At 40.5% G+C, this 17858-nt stretch overlaps 1 protein-coding gene across 1 annotated transcript in view; it reads left to right on the top strand.

Annotated features, from left to right (window-relative positions):
• Positions 1–17858, top strand: part of itfg1 (integrin alpha FG-GAP repeat containing 1) — a 238056-nt gene that overhangs the window by 86214 nt on the left and 133984 nt on the right. Inside the window, exon 9 of the mRNA XM_043706920.1 lies at positions 13245–13339. Coding sequence (XP_043562855.1) covers positions 13245–13339 — 95 coding nt within the window. The remainder of the gene's footprint in view (positions 1–13244; positions 13340–17858) is intronic.

Below are 17858 nucleotides of genomic sequence, written 5' to 3'. Positions count from 1 at the left end.
TGCTAGCGGCAGTGAAAGCAGATCATTGGTTTTTCAGGATGCTAGTCACTCCAGTACTGAAGAGCAGCAAAAGGATTCTCAGTCTTGAAAAGGATGCTGCTGTAGCAGCCTCAGAGCACTTGGGCCTCCGTATTAACATGCTTATGACAGGGCTTAGGAAAAGCCATGAAGGTTGTGCAGGTTCAGGAGAAGCCTGTGAGCCATTTAATAGATTAGTGCAGTGCTGATTGAGGACGAGAGACAAATCAACTGCAGTTGCTGGAATCCAAAGTAGAGACATAGGAGGCTGGAAGAACACAGCAAGCCAGGCCACATCAGGAGATGGAGGTCAACATTTCGGGTATACCTCTTCTTCAGAAATGGAGATGGGGGTAGGAGGAGCTGCAGATAAAGAGGATTGGGATGGGTTTTTTTTGGGAAGAGGGACGGAGTGGTGAGGTAGTGATAGGTGAACACAGGTAGTGGGTATGATCAGGTTGGTCGATGGGAGGAATGAATCAACCAACCCAGAATTGACCAACTCATGAATCGGAAGTTAAGTTGGAAGAGCAACACCGTATCTTTTGCCTGGGCAGCCAACAGCCTGGAGGACTCAACGTTTGAGTTCTCCAATTTCAAATAATCCCCTTTCCCATTTCCCGACTCTCTTCCAGCCCTTCCTCCTCCCTTCCATTCCACCGACCAACCCTTCCTTTCAACTACCTACCAGATTCATTTTTCCCATCAACCAACCTGGTACCCACCACCTGTATTCACCTATCAAAACTTCACCACTCTGTCCCATTCCCAATCCAAAACCTTCCCTACCACTCTTTATCTGCAGCTCGAGGAGAAAGTGAGGACTGCAGATGCTGGAGATCAGAGCTGAAAGTGTGTTGCTGGAAAAGCCTCCTGAAGAAGGGCTTATGCCCGAAACATCGATTCTCCTGTTCCTTGGATGCTGCCTGACCTGCTGCGCTGTTCCAGCAACACATTTTCAGCTCTTTATCTGCAGCTCCCCCAGCTCACCTCCATTCCTGAAGAAGGGGTATACCCAAAACATTGACTTCTCCACCTCCTGATGCTGCCTGGCTTGTTATGTTCATCCAGCCTCCTGTCCGTCTCCTTCAACCCCATTCAGTCGACAATCTGCCTACTTTTTTTTTGAGAGGTTCCTAATCCCTTACCCACTCCTCGCTGATGCTGACTGCCTGTCACAGGTTGCTCACCCAATTTTCTACAGGATATGTGTAGATTGTGTAGTCCAAAGATGTGCAAGTTAGTTGGATTGGCCATGCTCAACTACTCATAATTCAGGGGTGTGTAGATTAGGTGGATTAGCCATGGAAATACAGGAGTAGGGGGATGCATCTCGGTGGGGTGCTCTTCGGAGGGTTGGTGTGGACTTGTTGCGCTGAATAGCCTGTTTCCACTGGAGGGATTCTATGGATGCTGTTCTAGTTCTGTGTAGTTATGTTTACCTTTGTTCAGAACAATGAAATCTTGTGGCTTTTACAAAGTACCTTGGATCTTAAACTTGATATACTTTCAAAAATGTCACTGTCCCTAGCAAGGCCATGACCTAATTTTGGATGTCTGGTCCATGATCATAACCCAGAGAATGATTAAACTAAACGGAGCTTTTTCAAACTATAATTGGATCTAAAATGCTTTGTTAGATTACACAAGACACTTGCCTGCTTTTTGGTTTTACAATCAGTAAAATTAATCTTCATTTTAATAAATTATACTGTGTACATTGATTTATCCAACAATTTTGGGATCTTAGACTTCTATATAAAGCAGCTTTTTGTCACTTCATATTATTCCTAATGCCCTTGAGTCTGCTCATTGTCTATCCAGTATTTCCAAGCTCTAATAATGATGTTTTAATGTGATTTTCTGTTCTGATGGAGTGTCTCTTGTGCATGATCAGCTCCTTCATATTTTCCTTAGCTAGTAGCCCAGAGCAAGACTTATGCTAATTATTATGCTGGATCACATGCAAGTGTACTCTCAATCTTTTATGATAATTCCTTTGTCATCTCCATTATAAACCTTGAGTGATATAATTGAATTATCCATCAACCAACTTAGAATTCAAAAGGCATCATCTGGAAAATTAAACACAATTTCAGGTTATTGAAACAGTTGATGAAGGAGGCGACAGTCTGAACCTAAACCATACTCTTCACTGTGGATGCTATTTTTGACCCCAAATAAGATGAACTGTAATGAATTAAAAGTATAATTTTTGGTCACCCGTGAAATTGATATTGGAGGTATAACTTGTAGATAGTACACAGTGATTTGATGTTCATATTGCATTCAATGGAAAGGATAGTTTGCCAGCAAAGTAATTTATTTGAATATAGTCTATTCAGAAATAATTAGTACAAGGAAATTATATTTTCAAAGCAACTAGAAAAATAATATCCAGATGAGATAACTATTTGAATATTAGCTCCCATTGGGGCAATTTAAATCATACAATTGCCCATTTTGAACTAAAATATTAGATTAGATACTTGTACGTTAAAGCACAAGAGATTTGGGGTGGTGTATTAAGATGAATAGAAAATTAATTAGACAGAAAACAAAGCGTAAGATTAAATGGGACTTTTTCTGAATTATAGGTAGTGACTAGTGGGTACCGCAAGGATTTGTACTGGGATCCCAGCTTTTCACAAAGTACATTAGTGATTTACATGAGGGTGCTAGATGTATTATCTCAAAATTTGGTGATGACAGAAAGTTCAATGGAAGGGTGAGCTTCAATGTGAAGAGAATGCAGAAATGTTGCACCATGATTTGGAAAGGCTGAGTGATTGGGAAAATGCATGATTTTATATAAAATGAATTAATGTGAGGTTATCCACTTTGGTTGAAAAAATAGAAAGGCAGATTATTATTTGAGTGACTGTAAATTGGTTGAAAGGAATGTTGAATGAGTGTGACGATACTGTGGCTTTAAGAAATATATTTGTCCTGGGTTATTTTTTAAAAAGGTTTTAAGACAGACATGCAGAGCTGTCTGTTTCAATCTAACACACAGCTTGTGAGGCCTTGTTTTTTTTTAAAGTTGGAACAATAGAAGCAGTCTGAATGGATGGGGTCAAGCACCTCCAGAGCCAGGATGTTTAGTTTTAGTTTTTCCGTAGCAGTTATTGCTGGGGTCTTGAAGCCATGTTTGGAAGCTGCAGTACATCACTGCCTACATTTGTTGTTCTCGGGCTCACTCTCGCTCTTTCCCTCGATGTCTCAGAGGTTTCTCTTGATGTTTTTCCTTTTGGACTGGAGAATTGCCTATGAGACAATCTATACTTCTGAACTTGCCTTTTCCACGGGTGTGTTAATGGTGTGATGTCACCAACCCAAAGAAACCCAAACATATAAATAGAAAGCAGGAATTTTCAGCATTGCTTCACCTGAGGCCCACTGAAGATGTTACCTAGTAGGATAACAAAATGTCTGGAAATGGCATAGTTATTGTTTGGCAGATAAATGATCTATTATTCTGTTAAATTTTCCAATAGAACTAAATTATTCCAATTTATTTCTTCCTTCCTTTTTGTTGAATTTTAACTTAGTGTATGAATAAAGTGTGTTTTGCTTCAAATCAGGTAGTTTGACCAATCAAATTGCATCTGGAATGCAATGCCTGGTACTTGCCTTTAAAGGGGGAAAGAAAAGTTAGGGTCCAGGCTTTCTACTTAATATATTTTGAGGGGGTTTGGTCTGGTGCATAACAATTTGGGGGTTTTTGCTGGGATTAAAATCTGTAATTGGAGATTGGGGTTTAGGATTGTTGGACTCAACGGCGGTGAGTGTTGGTGTTTTTTTTATTTCTGGTGTTGAAGTTGCATGGTTTAAATAGGGTGTGCCTTGTGTATTGGCTCTTTCAGTCACTAAGAGTTTCTTCGGCGTGGAAGACACAATGGGAGTTTTACAGAAAGTGAAGAAGGCAATTTAAAATTGGCGAACAAGCTAAAGTTGGGGCTGCCTGTGTCTGTGAGGAAAGGAAAGTTCATTGTGGCACTTGCACAGCTTTACAATTAGAGTGCAATTGGAGTCTTTGGAGATGGCTAAAGTTCAATTGCAAATGAAGCAGCTTAAATTAAAGGCAGTACAAGGGGAAAAGAAAAGGTGAAAATAGCCCTGGCAGAAAAAGAGAAGAGAAAATGAAACAATTTGAATCGCAATTACAAGCAGAGGAAAATAATAGAGAAAGGCCCTAGCGGAACAAATGGAGAAAAAGCAATGAAAGGGAGAACAAGAGGTTTTGAACTTGAGGTTGGAACTGAAAACTCAAAGTTGACTTAAAATGGTGGAGGTAGAGGCGAAACATCAGAATAGTGTTGAGGGGTATTGATGAAGAGTAATCCCATTGTAGCTAAAGGCCTGGTGGAGATCTGTTTAAATATGTCCAAGTGTTGCCCAAGTTCAAAAAGGATATAGAAGCCTTTTCATTTCATTTAAGAAAGTGGCAAAACAAATGAAATGCTCTGACCATATGTATATTGATGATTCAAACAAAGTTGGTAAGTAGAACTAGTGAGGTATGTGCATCACTATTAGAGGAGGTATCCGGACAGTATAATGAGGTGAAAACTGATAGTGAGAACTCGTGTGGAACAGCAGAGAGTTAAGACTGCAAGATTAGCAGTGCAAATCACAGATAACTGAGTTGGTTCATAAATCAATGTTTGGCTTCTGACATTAATTTCAATCTGCGAGGAATAGAAATTGGGGAAAAGGAGAAATCCTTAGGTGATAAGGGAAAAGGTGATCTCATTGAAGCTAGTAAAAATAGCTTACCACAAGATAAAAGGGAAACGCATGAGGGGAAAGAGATGTGAAAAAGTCAAAGTGTTTTTCACTGCAATAAAGTGGGTCACGTGAAGTTGCAGTGTTGGTGGTTTAAAAAAAGCATTGGGAAGACAAACATGGGAAAACAGCATAAACCAGCAAGTTTTGTTGAATTGGTAAAGGAACGCACAGTGAAAACTAAAATGTTGCAACAGACTGTACACCCTGATCAGGGCTTGGTTGAGTACCAGATCTCATTAAAGAATTTATTTGCAATGGGAAGGTTTACTCATGTATGCCAGGAGGAGCAAATAAAGAATTTAAGATTTTGAGATACAGGACCAAGTGAATCTTTGCGAGATGAGGGGATATGTAGTTCAGAAAGAGTATTGCCAGAAATGATGGTAATATATGGAATTCATGGTGAGTAGAACAGTGTTCTGTTATATAAAGTGAGGTTGGAGAGTCCGGTCAAAATTGGTGAAGTGATGGGAGTGATACTTACCATGATTGAAAAGCCAGTGGAAAATCAGGCAACAGAAATGTTACAGGAAGTATATCTTGGGATTTTTCCTGACTGTGGTAACAAGGTCACAAAGTCACAGGTGAAAGCAAGAAGAGGAATCAATAAAAATAAGAAAGTTGAAGTTCAATTATCAGAGACTGTTTGTTGTAATGATTGAGAAAGAACAAGAAAAGCTGAAGGATAAAATGGATATTTTTATTTCAGCATTTATTACCTGTTCCTAGTTACCCTTCAGAAGGTGTTGAGCGGGCTTCTTGAACCGCAGCAGTCTATGTGAGATGTTATAGCAAATTATTAAACTGAGTGGCTTGCTAGGCCATTTCAGAGAACTGTTGAAAATTGCTGTGAGTCTGAAATCGTGGCCAGTTGACATATGAGGACAGATTGATTTGGTGAGGATTGTATTTACTGAGTTTAAAAGAATTAGGGGAATCTCTTAGAAAGCTATAAAATTCAGCAGGACTAGACAGGTTACATGCAGGAAGGATGTTCCCAATGGTGGGGAGTCCAGACCAGGTGTCACAGTTTAAGGGTAAGGAGAAAACCTTTGAGGGCTGAGATGAGGAGAAATTTATTAGAGTCATGGAACCATGCAGCATGGAAGCAGGCCCTTCAGTCTCACTTGTCCATGCCTAAACTCAACTAGTCCCGTTACCCGCATTTGGCCCATATCTCTCTAAACCTTTCCTATTCATGTACCTGTCCAAATGTCTTTTATATTTGTAATTGTAGCTCCCTCTACCACTTTCTCTGGCAGCTCATTCTATTCCAGGCACCACACTCTGTGGAAATAATTGCCTCTCGGGCCCCTTTTAAATCTTTCTCTTCTCATTTGGGGAAAAAATAAGTGCCCCCTAGTTTTGGACTCCCTACCCTGGGAAGAATTCCTTGGCTACTTACCCTACCTGTGCGCCTTATGATTTATAAACTCTATAAGGTCACGTCTCAGCTTCTAATGCTATGCGGGGGAAGAAATATACCAGCCTATTTAGCCTCTCCGTGTAACTCAAGCCCTTTGACAACATCCTTGTAAATCTTTTCTGTACCTTTTCTAGTTTAACAACATTCTTCCGAAAGCAGAGTGGCCAGAATTGTGTACAGTATTCTCCAAGTGGCCTCACCAATGTCTCTTACAGCCACAACAAGACATCCCAACTCCTATACTCAATATTCTGACCAACGAAAGCAAGTGTGCCAAACGTCACCTTCACCACCTTGTCAACCTGCAATGCCACTTTCAAGGAACTATGAACTTGCACCTGTAGGTCCCTTTGTTCAACAACACTCTCGGGACCCTACCATTAACCGTGTAAGTCCTGCCCCTGTCTTCACGGAATTCGCTACCACAAAGTAGTTGAGACAGAAACATTGTGTTTCAAGGAGGTAGGTATAGTTCCTCTGGCTAAAGAAATCAAGGGATAAGAGGGAGGGTGAGATTAGGGTATTAAGCTCAATATTAAGCTTTGGCCATGATCATAATGAATGACAGAACAGGCTTGAGGTGTCAAATGGCTTATTTTTGTTCCTGTCTTCCATGTTTGTATTTTTCTGTTTCGTTCTCCAGTGGAGCAAAACAAAGTGAAGGAAAGGTTCTCAGCATTTCTCAGATTTCAAACTGCTTTTGTACCTTAAACCTGTGGAAAACATAGGGGTTTGTACAGATCTGTGCAGCAGGGCAGTGGATTATGAACTATTGCATTCACCCTTCACCAATCACTAATTCTACCTATCTTCCATGCAGGTCATAAAGTAACAGGCTAGCTGCTTGGCGAGAAAAGGAAATGTGTAGCTCCTGATAACCTGACAGAAATCCACATGTAGCCATAAAGCAACCATGCAGTTCTAGATCACAACCATTATAGTACCATTGGTTCAATAATCAGTGTCTTGGAAATCATTGTCAGATAGTTGTTTAATTAACAAGCTGTCCATAATTTCTTTGACAAGAGATAAGCAATTACTTATATAAATATGGAAGTTGTGACTTATGCATTCCTTTTAATGCATAAAAATTTCATAGGGAAGGTAATCAATAGGTGATGAGAAGAGTTTCAGATAGTATTTAGATCAAGGAATGAGACACGTAATGTTGGTTTCTTCTATTCAAAACTGAAGTATCAAGAAATTAAAATGGTAAGATAATTTGAGAGTAGGCCAGCAAGAGACATAAAAACAAATTGTAAACACTTTTGCAAGTTTGTGTATAGACAGAGATTAGTGAAAGAAAGAATGATACCTTCAGAGACAGAGAGAAATAGAATAACAATGAGAAATTTGGAAATAGCAGTGACATTAAAGATTTTTTATATTTTACTTTACTGTAGAAGACACAAAAACATTCCAGAGGAAATGGGGAACCAAGGGGATTAGAACTTGAAAAATTTAAAAAGATCAGTAAAAGTAGACAATGTGCAGGAAAATCTCTGCCAGTTGTGAAAAGATCCTTTGGGGCCTTAGACGGAGGTGAGGGGGAAGTTGCGGGTGCAGGTTTTATACCTCTTGTGTCAGCAAGGGAAGTGTGGAGGATGAATTGTGTTGGGGGGGGTGCGAGGCGTGGACCTAACAAGGGAGTCATGGAGGGAATGGTCTCTGCAGAATGCAGATAGGGGTGAAGAGGGATATCTGTCTCTAGTGGTGGGGTCTGATTGTAGATGGCGGAAGATAATGTGCTATATCTGGATATTAGTGGAGTGTAAGGTAAGGACCATGAGGGTTCTATCTTTGTTACAGTTAAAGCAGTGGGGTTCAAGGGCGGAGGTGCGGGAAGTGGAGTCGAGGCGCCGGAGGGCATTGTTGATCATGTTTGGTAGCTTCACCAGTTTGACATTTTTATTAAGGTGTGCCTGTTGCTACTCTTGGCATGCCCTCCTGCACTCTCTATTGGACCAGGGTTGATCCCCTGGCTTGATGGTAATTATTGAGTGAGGGATATGCCAGGCCATGAGGTTGCAGATTATGTTGGTGTACAATTCTGGTATTGATGGTTCACAGTGCTTTATGGATGATCAGTCTTGAGTTGCTAGTTCAGTTCATAGTCTGTCCCATTTAGCACAGTGATCGTGCGAAACAACACAATGGAGGATATTCTCAATGTGAAGGCAGGACTTCATCCCCACTGCTTTAACTGTGAAGGGCGCCATGGTGGCACAGTGGTTAGCACTGCTACCTCACAGCGCCAGAGACCTGGGTTCAATTCCCGACTCAGTCGCCTGACTGTGTGGAGTTTGCACATTCTCCCCGTGTTTGCGTGGGTTTCCTCCGGGTGCTCCGGTTTCCTCCCACAGTCCAAAGATGTGCAGGTCGGGTGAATTGCCCGTAGTGTTAGGTAAAAAGGGGTAAATGTAGGGGAATGGGTGGGTTGCGCTTCGGCGGTTGGTGTGGACTTGTTGGGCCTAAGGGCCTGTTTCCACACTGTAAGTAATCTAATCTCCTCCATGGTTGTGCAGTGGTGACTTTTACCGAATCTGTCATGGGCAGATGCATCTCCACCCGAAGGTTGGTAAGGATTAGGTCAAGTATGTTTTACCCCCTCGTTCGGTTCAATATTGTATGACTCTTAAGTCGCTTTGTAGACTCATCTCAATTTATCTTAGGACCTATCTTTGTGTCCACCTATACTTTCAGTCCCTTCATCCAAGTTATTGATATACATTGTAAGTAGTTGAAGCCTCTGCACTGATTGCTATGGTGCTCTACTAGATGCAGATTGCCAACTCAAAAGTGATCCATGCATCTCTATCTTCAGCTTCCAGTTAGCTGTCATCTGTCTATAATATATACCTTTCTATACCTTGAGCTCTTTCTTTGGTAGTAAATATTTGATTTGGCATCTTCTCAAAAATGCCTTTTGGATTTCCAAGTACATCACATCACAGAAATCTCCTTCACTTTGTTACTTGTAAATTTCTCAAAAAAGTCAAAATACGTTGGTTAAACAGGATTTCCCTTTCACAAAACCATCACCTGATTGCCTGCGGACTTTCTAAGAGCTCTACTATAAGCACCTTAATAATAGAATTATAGTAATTCTCTACCTCACACCACAAAGTATTTATTTTGTTCTTGCCATTTATTTGGAAGAATCTTTGAGTGCTCACATGTCACTGTCTTGGAAATCATATCATAGTAGCCAACTAATTTTGGTCCACAATATTTTCTGTTCCCCCAGTTGTGATAGCTCATTTGATTGCTAGAATTATCTAGACTGGAAGTACGTGGCAAATGGCACAGTGCATATATCAATAGGCCAAACTAAACTTGCAGTCAGTACTGACCTGCCATTCAGTAAGATCATTGATTTTTGGTATCAAAACACCTTCAAGCACTATCCCCCTATCCCACAATTCCCACAGTAGCAAAATATCTCTTGATCTCTGATTTAATATACTTAACAAGTGAACATCTTCCACCCTCTGTTGCTGAGTATCAAGATGCAGTGATGCAGTGAAGCGATGCGTTTAGATATTTACCCAGTCTTCACAGAGCTAAAGATTCCCCAAGAACTGTCATGTGCTCTTAGAGGCAAAGATAAAGAGCACAGATTTAACATTAAGTGGATGTATGGTTGTTTTGTTGCTGCCATGAGAGATTTTTGCTACTGTGCTTGCTTATTTAGGCCATTTAAGCATGACATCTCCTTCATGCTAATTATTGGCCTCACTGAATCAGTTTCTGTTCAGCTGTATGCTTGTCCCAAAGGCATTATTTTCATTTAATTAGCAAAAATAATTTCCTGGGAGCATACTTGACATGAGAACTGTGTACCCAGTTGTTAGTCCATGATTCTTAGACAGAAAATAGGTTGTCAACTCTCATGATCTGAATGTACAAGTACACAAGCCTGTTTGAAATGTCAACAGGGATTATTTCAAAAAAGTTCCTTCTGATGCAGGAAAACCATTAGTCTTGAAAAACCGATTATCCAGAGTAATGAAGATCTTCTGAAAAGGATGCATCACATTCATCACTGTTCCAGTCTGAACATATTGTCATGATGATAGAGATATTCTGCATTTGTCTTCAATGAAGATTTCTAAATTCAATTCACACAAGCTTATTTTGATGAATTTTTATTTTCATTGAATTCAATTCAGCTGGAGTACCATCATGAAAGCTGAACTTTACAATGTTTTTAAGTAACTAGAGATTCTCTGCTCAAATATCATGTGGTTAAGATCTGAAATGCACTGGATGTAGGTTTGCTCACTGAGCTGGAAGGTTCATTTCCAGATGTTTCGTCACCCTGCTAGGTAACATCTTCAGTGGACCAAAGCACTGCCACAGATTCCTGCTTTCTATTTATGTGTTTGGGTTTCTTTCGGTTGGTGATGTCATTTCCTGTAATGTCATTTCTTGTTCTTTTTCTCAGGGGATGGTACATGGGGTCTAACTCGATGTGTTTGTTGATAGAGTTCCAGTTGGAATGCCTGCTTCTAGGAATTCTCGTGCGTGTCACTGCTTGGCTTGTCCTAGGATTGAAGTGTTGTCCCAGTTGAAGTTGTCCCTGTCTTTATCTGTATGTAAAGATACTAGTGAGAGAGGGTCATGTCGTTTTGTGACTAGTTAATATATCCTGGTGGCTAGTTTTCTGCCTGTTTGTCCAATGTAGTGTTTGTTATAGTCCTTGCACGGTATTTTGTAAATGATATTAGTTTTGCTGTTGCCTGTATAGGGTCTTTCAAGTTCATTAGCTGCTGTTTTAGCGTGTTGGTGGGTTTGTGAGCCACCATGATGCCAAGGGGCCTGAGTAGTCTGGCTCAAAAAAAAGTGAACGCACTACTTGCAGATACCAGCACTTACCAACAAGTGGTGATAGACCCGACCCCAGAACTAGAAAACTGAATCACAGCCCTATTCAAAGAAACGTCAGAAATCTGGAGAAATAAACAACACTGACTTCCAAAAAATGAAACCAGTTGGATCCAACACACCATGCTTCTATGGATTACCCAAAATTCACAAACCAGGAGCCCCCCCTCAGAACCATAATCTTGCTGCCTGGAACACCAATTTACAGATTGGCCAAGGAGCTATACCACAGACCAAAACACTCAGTAGGAGACTCACGCCACTCCATCCACTCCACACAAGAGTTTTTGAAGACCATCAAAACACTAAGATAGAAGAGGATAAAATAATGGTCTCCTTTGATGTAACAGCCCTGTTTATATTCATCAACATTAACCTGGCCAAGAAAACACTGACTATACTATTACAAGACCCAAAGACACATACACCAAACACCACCAACTTCATCAGCAAGGACAGTATCGTCGAGCGAGTGGACCAATGCCTTATCATCCACTTCACCTTCAACAACAAAAAAACCTACAGAAAAACCAATGGAACACCCATGGGATCTCCGATATCTGGGTTCTTAGCAGAGGCAGTAATTCAGAGACTTGAACAAACAGCTCTGCCAACCATCCAACCCAAACGTTGGGTCCACTATGTGGATGACACCTTTATCATCACTAAATGAAACAAATGAGAGAAAACCTTCAAGACCATCACTAATACCCTTACTAGCATAAAATTCACTAAAGAGGAGGAAAACAACAATAAACTGCCATTCCTAGGTGTCACAGTAGAGCGAACAGCCAATGGAGAACTTCAAACCAGCATTTACAGGAAAGCAACACATACGGACCAAATATTCAACTACAGAAGCAATCATCCCAAACATCCACAAAAGAAGCTGCATCAGAACATTATTTCAACGAACCAACACACTGCAGCACAGAGGAACGATGCAGAGCAAAGGAAAATCACCTATACAGTATATTCAAAAAGAATGGGTATCCAATGAACGCAGTCCGCCGATTTTTCTCAACAACAAACCCAAACAAGCAGACAAAACACGTCCAGAAACCCTAGCCACTCTCCCCTACATCAAAGACTTTTGGAAATGACTGCCAGACTACTCAGACCCCTTGGCATCATGGTGACCCACAAACCCACCAACACACTAAAACATCAGCTAATGAACTTGAAAGACCCTATACAGTCAACAAACAAAACTAATATCATTTACAAAATAGCGTGCAAGGACTGTAACAAACACTACATTGGACAAACACAACTGGAAGAGATTTTCCTGCACATTCACCCATTGGGCAAAAAAACTAGCTGCCAGGATACATGAACATCAACTCGCCACAAAATGACATGACCCTCTCTCTCACTAGTATCCTCACATACAGATAAGGAAGGGCACCACTTCGACTGGGTCAACACATCCATCCTAGGACAAGCCAAACAGAGACACGCACGAGAATCCCGGGAAGCATGGCATTCCAACTGGAACTCTATCAACAAACATATCGAGTTAGACCCCATCAACCACCCCCTGAGAAAAATAACAGGAAATGACATCATAGGAAATGACATCACCAACCCAAAGAAACCGAAATATTTAAATAGAAAGCAGGAATAAGCAGCCGTGCTTTGCCTGGAGGCCCACTGAAGACGTTACCTAGTAGGGTGACAAAACGTCTGGAAATGAACTTTCCAGCTGAGCAAGCAAACTTATATCCAGAACTTCAACCTGAGCTACAAATCTTCTCAAAATCTGAAATGCACTGCTAGGGAATGTGCTGAAGGCAGGTTCGATGTGATTTTCAAAAGGGAATTTGACAGTTTTCTGAAGAGAGTTTTCACAACTAAGGGAAAAACATGGAGGATTGGAACCTAGCTGAGTTGCTTTCTGACAGTCACAACTGACTGAACAAATTCCTTGTAAGCTGTAACTGTTATCTAATTCTATTTAACCTAGCTCTAGTGTTGCATAACTTAAGATTGACATCAAGATTTTGTTATGAGAAATCATAAAAAGGACATTTCTTTTCCATGAGATCACTATATTTGTAGAAACATTAACTCAAACTCTCTTCGCACGCACTTGAATAAGTTGGTTTATTTCCCTTGTCAGATGGGGATGGGCAGCAAGAACATTTATTGCCGGTATGTGCAGATGAAGACTGCCGTGAAAGCATCATTTACCGAAACATGCCAGGATCTGAACAGGTATGACATCCATGCATTTATTACTCTCAATATTTTAAAGTTGCAGTACTCTGTTATTGCTTCACAATAACATGTCTGTCTTTTGTAGCTAAACATTGGTAATCATTCAAGCATTACAGTTTTCTTTTTGAGTCAGGTGATCTTGCTTTCATGTTCTGGATTTCTTGTTAAGATAGACCATACCCAAAGAAAAAAAAGCACAAATCTTTGCCAGCATGCAATGTCATTATATTTTTAGCTTGTGTACATAAGTGTAAGATTGTAAGCTAAAGGAAGGCTGTTGAATTTCGCAGCTTCAATGTTATAACACAGTTGGTTCTGCTCTAAAATGGTAGTTCCATTCTTGTGCAACCCCATATTATGAGAAAATCGTGTAATAGCAGCAGCCCCATATAAACTAATGGGGCCGGAAATGTGTTATAATCAATACATGCTTTAAAAGTTCATGCCATAGAAACAGTGTCCCCAATTCGTCAATCATGTTATAGCGAATTCGCATTAATGAAATATGCATTATAGCAGAACAACCTATAGTTTTAACAATTATGCATGTAGACAAAGAGTATTTAATATATTTTAAAAATATTTTTATTGATAAAGTAGATTTTTAAATATTACAACAAATACAAAACGATCCAATTCAAAACAGTACAAAAAACAAGAAAAAGAGTTAAAAAGAAACCCAACCTGGCTTCTTGTACAAATGTATAAATATATATAGAAAATGTATAATAAAATAACCCAACTAACTATTTAACTAAATAAATAATAACCAAGAACAAACTAATAAATGGTACTAACTCAACTCGGGGGGGGGGGGGGGGGGAGAGGTTTCAGATACCCAACCTCGCAAGACCTTATTTCTTGAGCAAAAGGTGAGGATATTGAAAAGTTTTTTTCTTAAGCATATCTGTGAAGAACACACTGGGCAGGCCCAGAAAAAGAGAGATCGGGCCCTTCTCCACCTTTACACCCAAAATCCCCTCCATTTGCACCTGCCACAGCATTCCAGTATGTTTGGAGCCTACCATAATACTGAAGGTGAGAGTGCCAGTCAGATCTTGCACTTGGGACATGTTGAAGATAGGCCTGGTTTAAATTTTGACAAACGGTTTGGAGCCAAGTGGACCCTATGGAGAATCTTCAGCTGTAAACAATGGGGCCTATTGCAAATTGATATCTTTCTCTCCCTCTCTCTCTCTGTGTCTCTCTCTCTCTCTCTCTCTCTCTCTCTCTCTCTCTCTCTCTCTCTGTGTGTGTCTTCTCTCTCTCTCTGTCTGTCTCTCTCTCTCTGTCTGTCTCTCTCTCTCCCCCACTCTCTCACTCACACACACCCTGCAGAGTCGATCGAACCCATCTGAGGGGCCCCTCCCAATTGTTGATATAAAGCGCTAACACAAAGTGTACTCTTGGCATTGAGCACCTTCCTCTCTGTCAGATTTGTAGGGATCATTCAAAAGTGCAGTCTTGTTTTGAATAAAATACCTAACTTGAAATAAACGAAAGAGGTCCCTGTTAGATAGCTCATATTTCCGTGCTAACTGATCGAAGGATCTCATTGTGTTTCCCTAAAAACAATCACCCACTCAAGACACACCCCTCGCTGCCCAATGTTTGAATCCTGAATCTATCAATCCCGGTTGAAAACCCGGCATACCCACTACAGGCGTAAAAGATGTTTTGCCAATATTGCCTTCTCTCTACTGAATTGCCCTCCATGCTTTAATTATTGGGTTATGGCGATATTCCCTAACTGCCCTCATTTTGTCCAGAAACAGCAAGCTAGTAAGGGAACACCTTGCCTGGGAGGCTTTGATATCTAACCATATTGAACGAGGGTCACATGGTTCACATAGGATAAAAGAGCTTGGGTAGTAGCTTTTAATGCTTGGAAGATCCACTCCCTCCATTTAATGTAACTTTAAAGGTTCCAAACGACAACACAGAGGTCAACCAAGCTTCTGTTTCTGGACAGAACAAAAATATGCCCAAAGCCATACTTGTGTATTCTAAAAGTGTGCCTAACATGAGCCCAAAAATATATTGCTTGATTCTTGAATATGTTAGTAGGCATCCTAGCATAGTGATTGTGTTAGTAATCCTGAAGCTTATAGTAATATCCCAACACAAATTCAAATCTTGCCATGCTAGATGAGAATTGAAGTTCAGTTAATTAACTAAGTCCGTGATGGTGACTGTGAAAATATTGAATGTACTAAAAACGCATAAGGAAAGAAAATCTGCTTACCTGCTCAATCTGTCCTCCACGTGGTTCCACAACTTCTGGAATTGCCTGGTGAACCATTCAATTGTATCATACTTTTGCAATGTAGCCTAACGCCAAGCATCATCTCAGGCAATAGATACTGCAAATATCATGCAGTCCACTTGACCCTGCAAAATCTTCTTCGCTAACTTCTGGTGACTTTTCATAATTAGGAGTGGTGTCCACAGACATATTGAACAACAGCCTGGTCTGGTCATACTGTAGATTCGCAACTAATGGCCAATGCCCAGACACCCAAATCGTCAGAGATGGCAAGAAGAACCTTGTCTAAGAGTCCTTGACATAACTATAAAGTTTTCAACTTCTCAAGGCATCAGTCAAACATGGGAAAGTAAACACAGTACCTGATTGTGCACTTTGGGGAAAAAAGAATACAGGCATGGACTATTTTCTAAATGGTGAGAAAATTCATAAAGCCAAAGTACAAAGGGATCTGGGAATGCTAGTGCAGGATTCTCTAAAGATTGACTTGCAGGTTGAGTCCGTGGTTAAGAAAGCAAATGTAATGTCGTCATTTATCTCAAGAGAGTAGGAATGTAAAAGCAGTGATGTGCTACTGAGACTTTATAAAGCTCGAGTTAGGCCCCATTTAGAATTCTGTGTCCAATTCTTGGCCCCACACCTCAGGAAGGACATACTGACACTGGAGCATGTCCAGCGGAGATTCACCCAGATGATGCCTGGAATTGTAGGCCTAACATGCTATGAATGGCCGAGGATCCTGGCATTGTATTCATTAGAGTTTAGAAGGTTATGGGGAGATGTAATAGAAACTGAGAAGATAATGCATGGCTTAGAAAGGGTGGACGCTGGGAATTTCTTTCCATTAGGCAGGGATACTGGAACCCGTGGGCACAGCCTTAGAATTAGAGGAGGGTCAAGTTAGAACAGAAATGAGACATTTCTTCAGCCAGAGAGTTTGGAATTCATGGCCATGGAGCGCAATGGTCGCTGGGACGTTAAATGTCTTCAAGGCAGAGATTGATAAATTCATGATCTCACAAGGAATTAAGGGCTACATGGAGAGTGCGGGTAAATGGCGTTGAAATGCCCATCAGCCATGATTGAATGGTGGAGTGGACTCGATGGTCAGAATGGCCTTACTTCCACTCCTGTATCTTATGGTCTTATGATCTTGTTAAACACTACTTAATAGAAGCACTTCAAATTGTAAGGGTACAGAATATATTCTGGGTGTAAAACTTCAATGTTCATTGCCAAATGTGGCTCAGTAGCACCACTAGTGATCTACTTAGCCATGTCAATGAACATTATATCTGCCAGAGTGGACCTGAAGCATGTGGTGAGAGACGAGGGCAAAACAAATGAACCTCGCTTTTGTAAATACACCTGTTGCCCGATTTCACAAACGAGATCCTCTTTTGTTATCTGGTGCTATCATTGTGTGGTGCTTTCATTGTAGTAATGGGGCTAATTTTGAACTGTTAAATCTGTTCTATGTATAAATGAGACATTTTTGACCAGCAGCAACAGAACTATATTCTATTTGTGATAATGAAAACTTCAAAACTTTGCTAACTGTTCATACGTTGAAAAAAGCAGCAGTAACTCTTATCTGGAATAAACTGTTAAGGGACAAGGACAAACCTATATTGGAATTGAAAGCAATTAGCCATGTCTGGGAGAAGGAGTCGAAGCAACATGAACAAAACTGTTTTTAACAACTGCTTAATAAATGGCTGCTTTATGCCACAAGGACAACTGACTGCCCTGCAAAAAGGGTTGAGGAGTTAACTGCAGGAATAGTGTCTTCATACAGACAGTCAATGCCAAATGTAACAATGAACAAGGAAGGTATTTCCGATAAGACGGCAAGCTGCAGACTTGCAATATTTTGGGATGAAGGAATCTAAAGGATCTATTCGTTTTAAAATAGTGATGGAAAAGGATAGACCAGATCTAAAAGTTGAACTTCTAAATTGGAGAAAGGCCAATTTTGACGGTATTAGGCAAGAACTTTCGAAAGCTGATTGGAGGCAGATGTTCGCAGGTAAAGGGACGGTTGGAAAATGGGAAGCCTTCAGAAATGAGATAACAAGAATCCAGAGAAAGTATATTCCTGTCAGGGTGAAAGGGAAGGTTGGTAGGTATAGGGAATGCTGGATGACTAAAGAAATTGAGGGTTTGGTTAAGAAAAAGAAGGAAGCATATGTCAGGATAGATCGAGTGAATCCTTAGAAGAGTATAAAGAAAGTAGGAGTATACTTAAGA

Source organism: Chiloscyllium plagiosum, chromosome 17 (assembly GCF_004010195.1).
Source record: "Chiloscyllium plagiosum isolate BGI_BamShark_2017 chromosome 17, ASM401019v2, whole genome shotgun sequence".
NCBI classification, from domain to species: Eukaryota; Metazoa; Chordata; class Chondrichthyes; order Orectolobiformes; family Hemiscylliidae; genus Chiloscyllium; species Chiloscyllium plagiosum.
The sequence above is the reverse complement of the archived record's forward strand: the minus strand, read 5'-3'. Positions and strand labels throughout refer to the sequence as shown.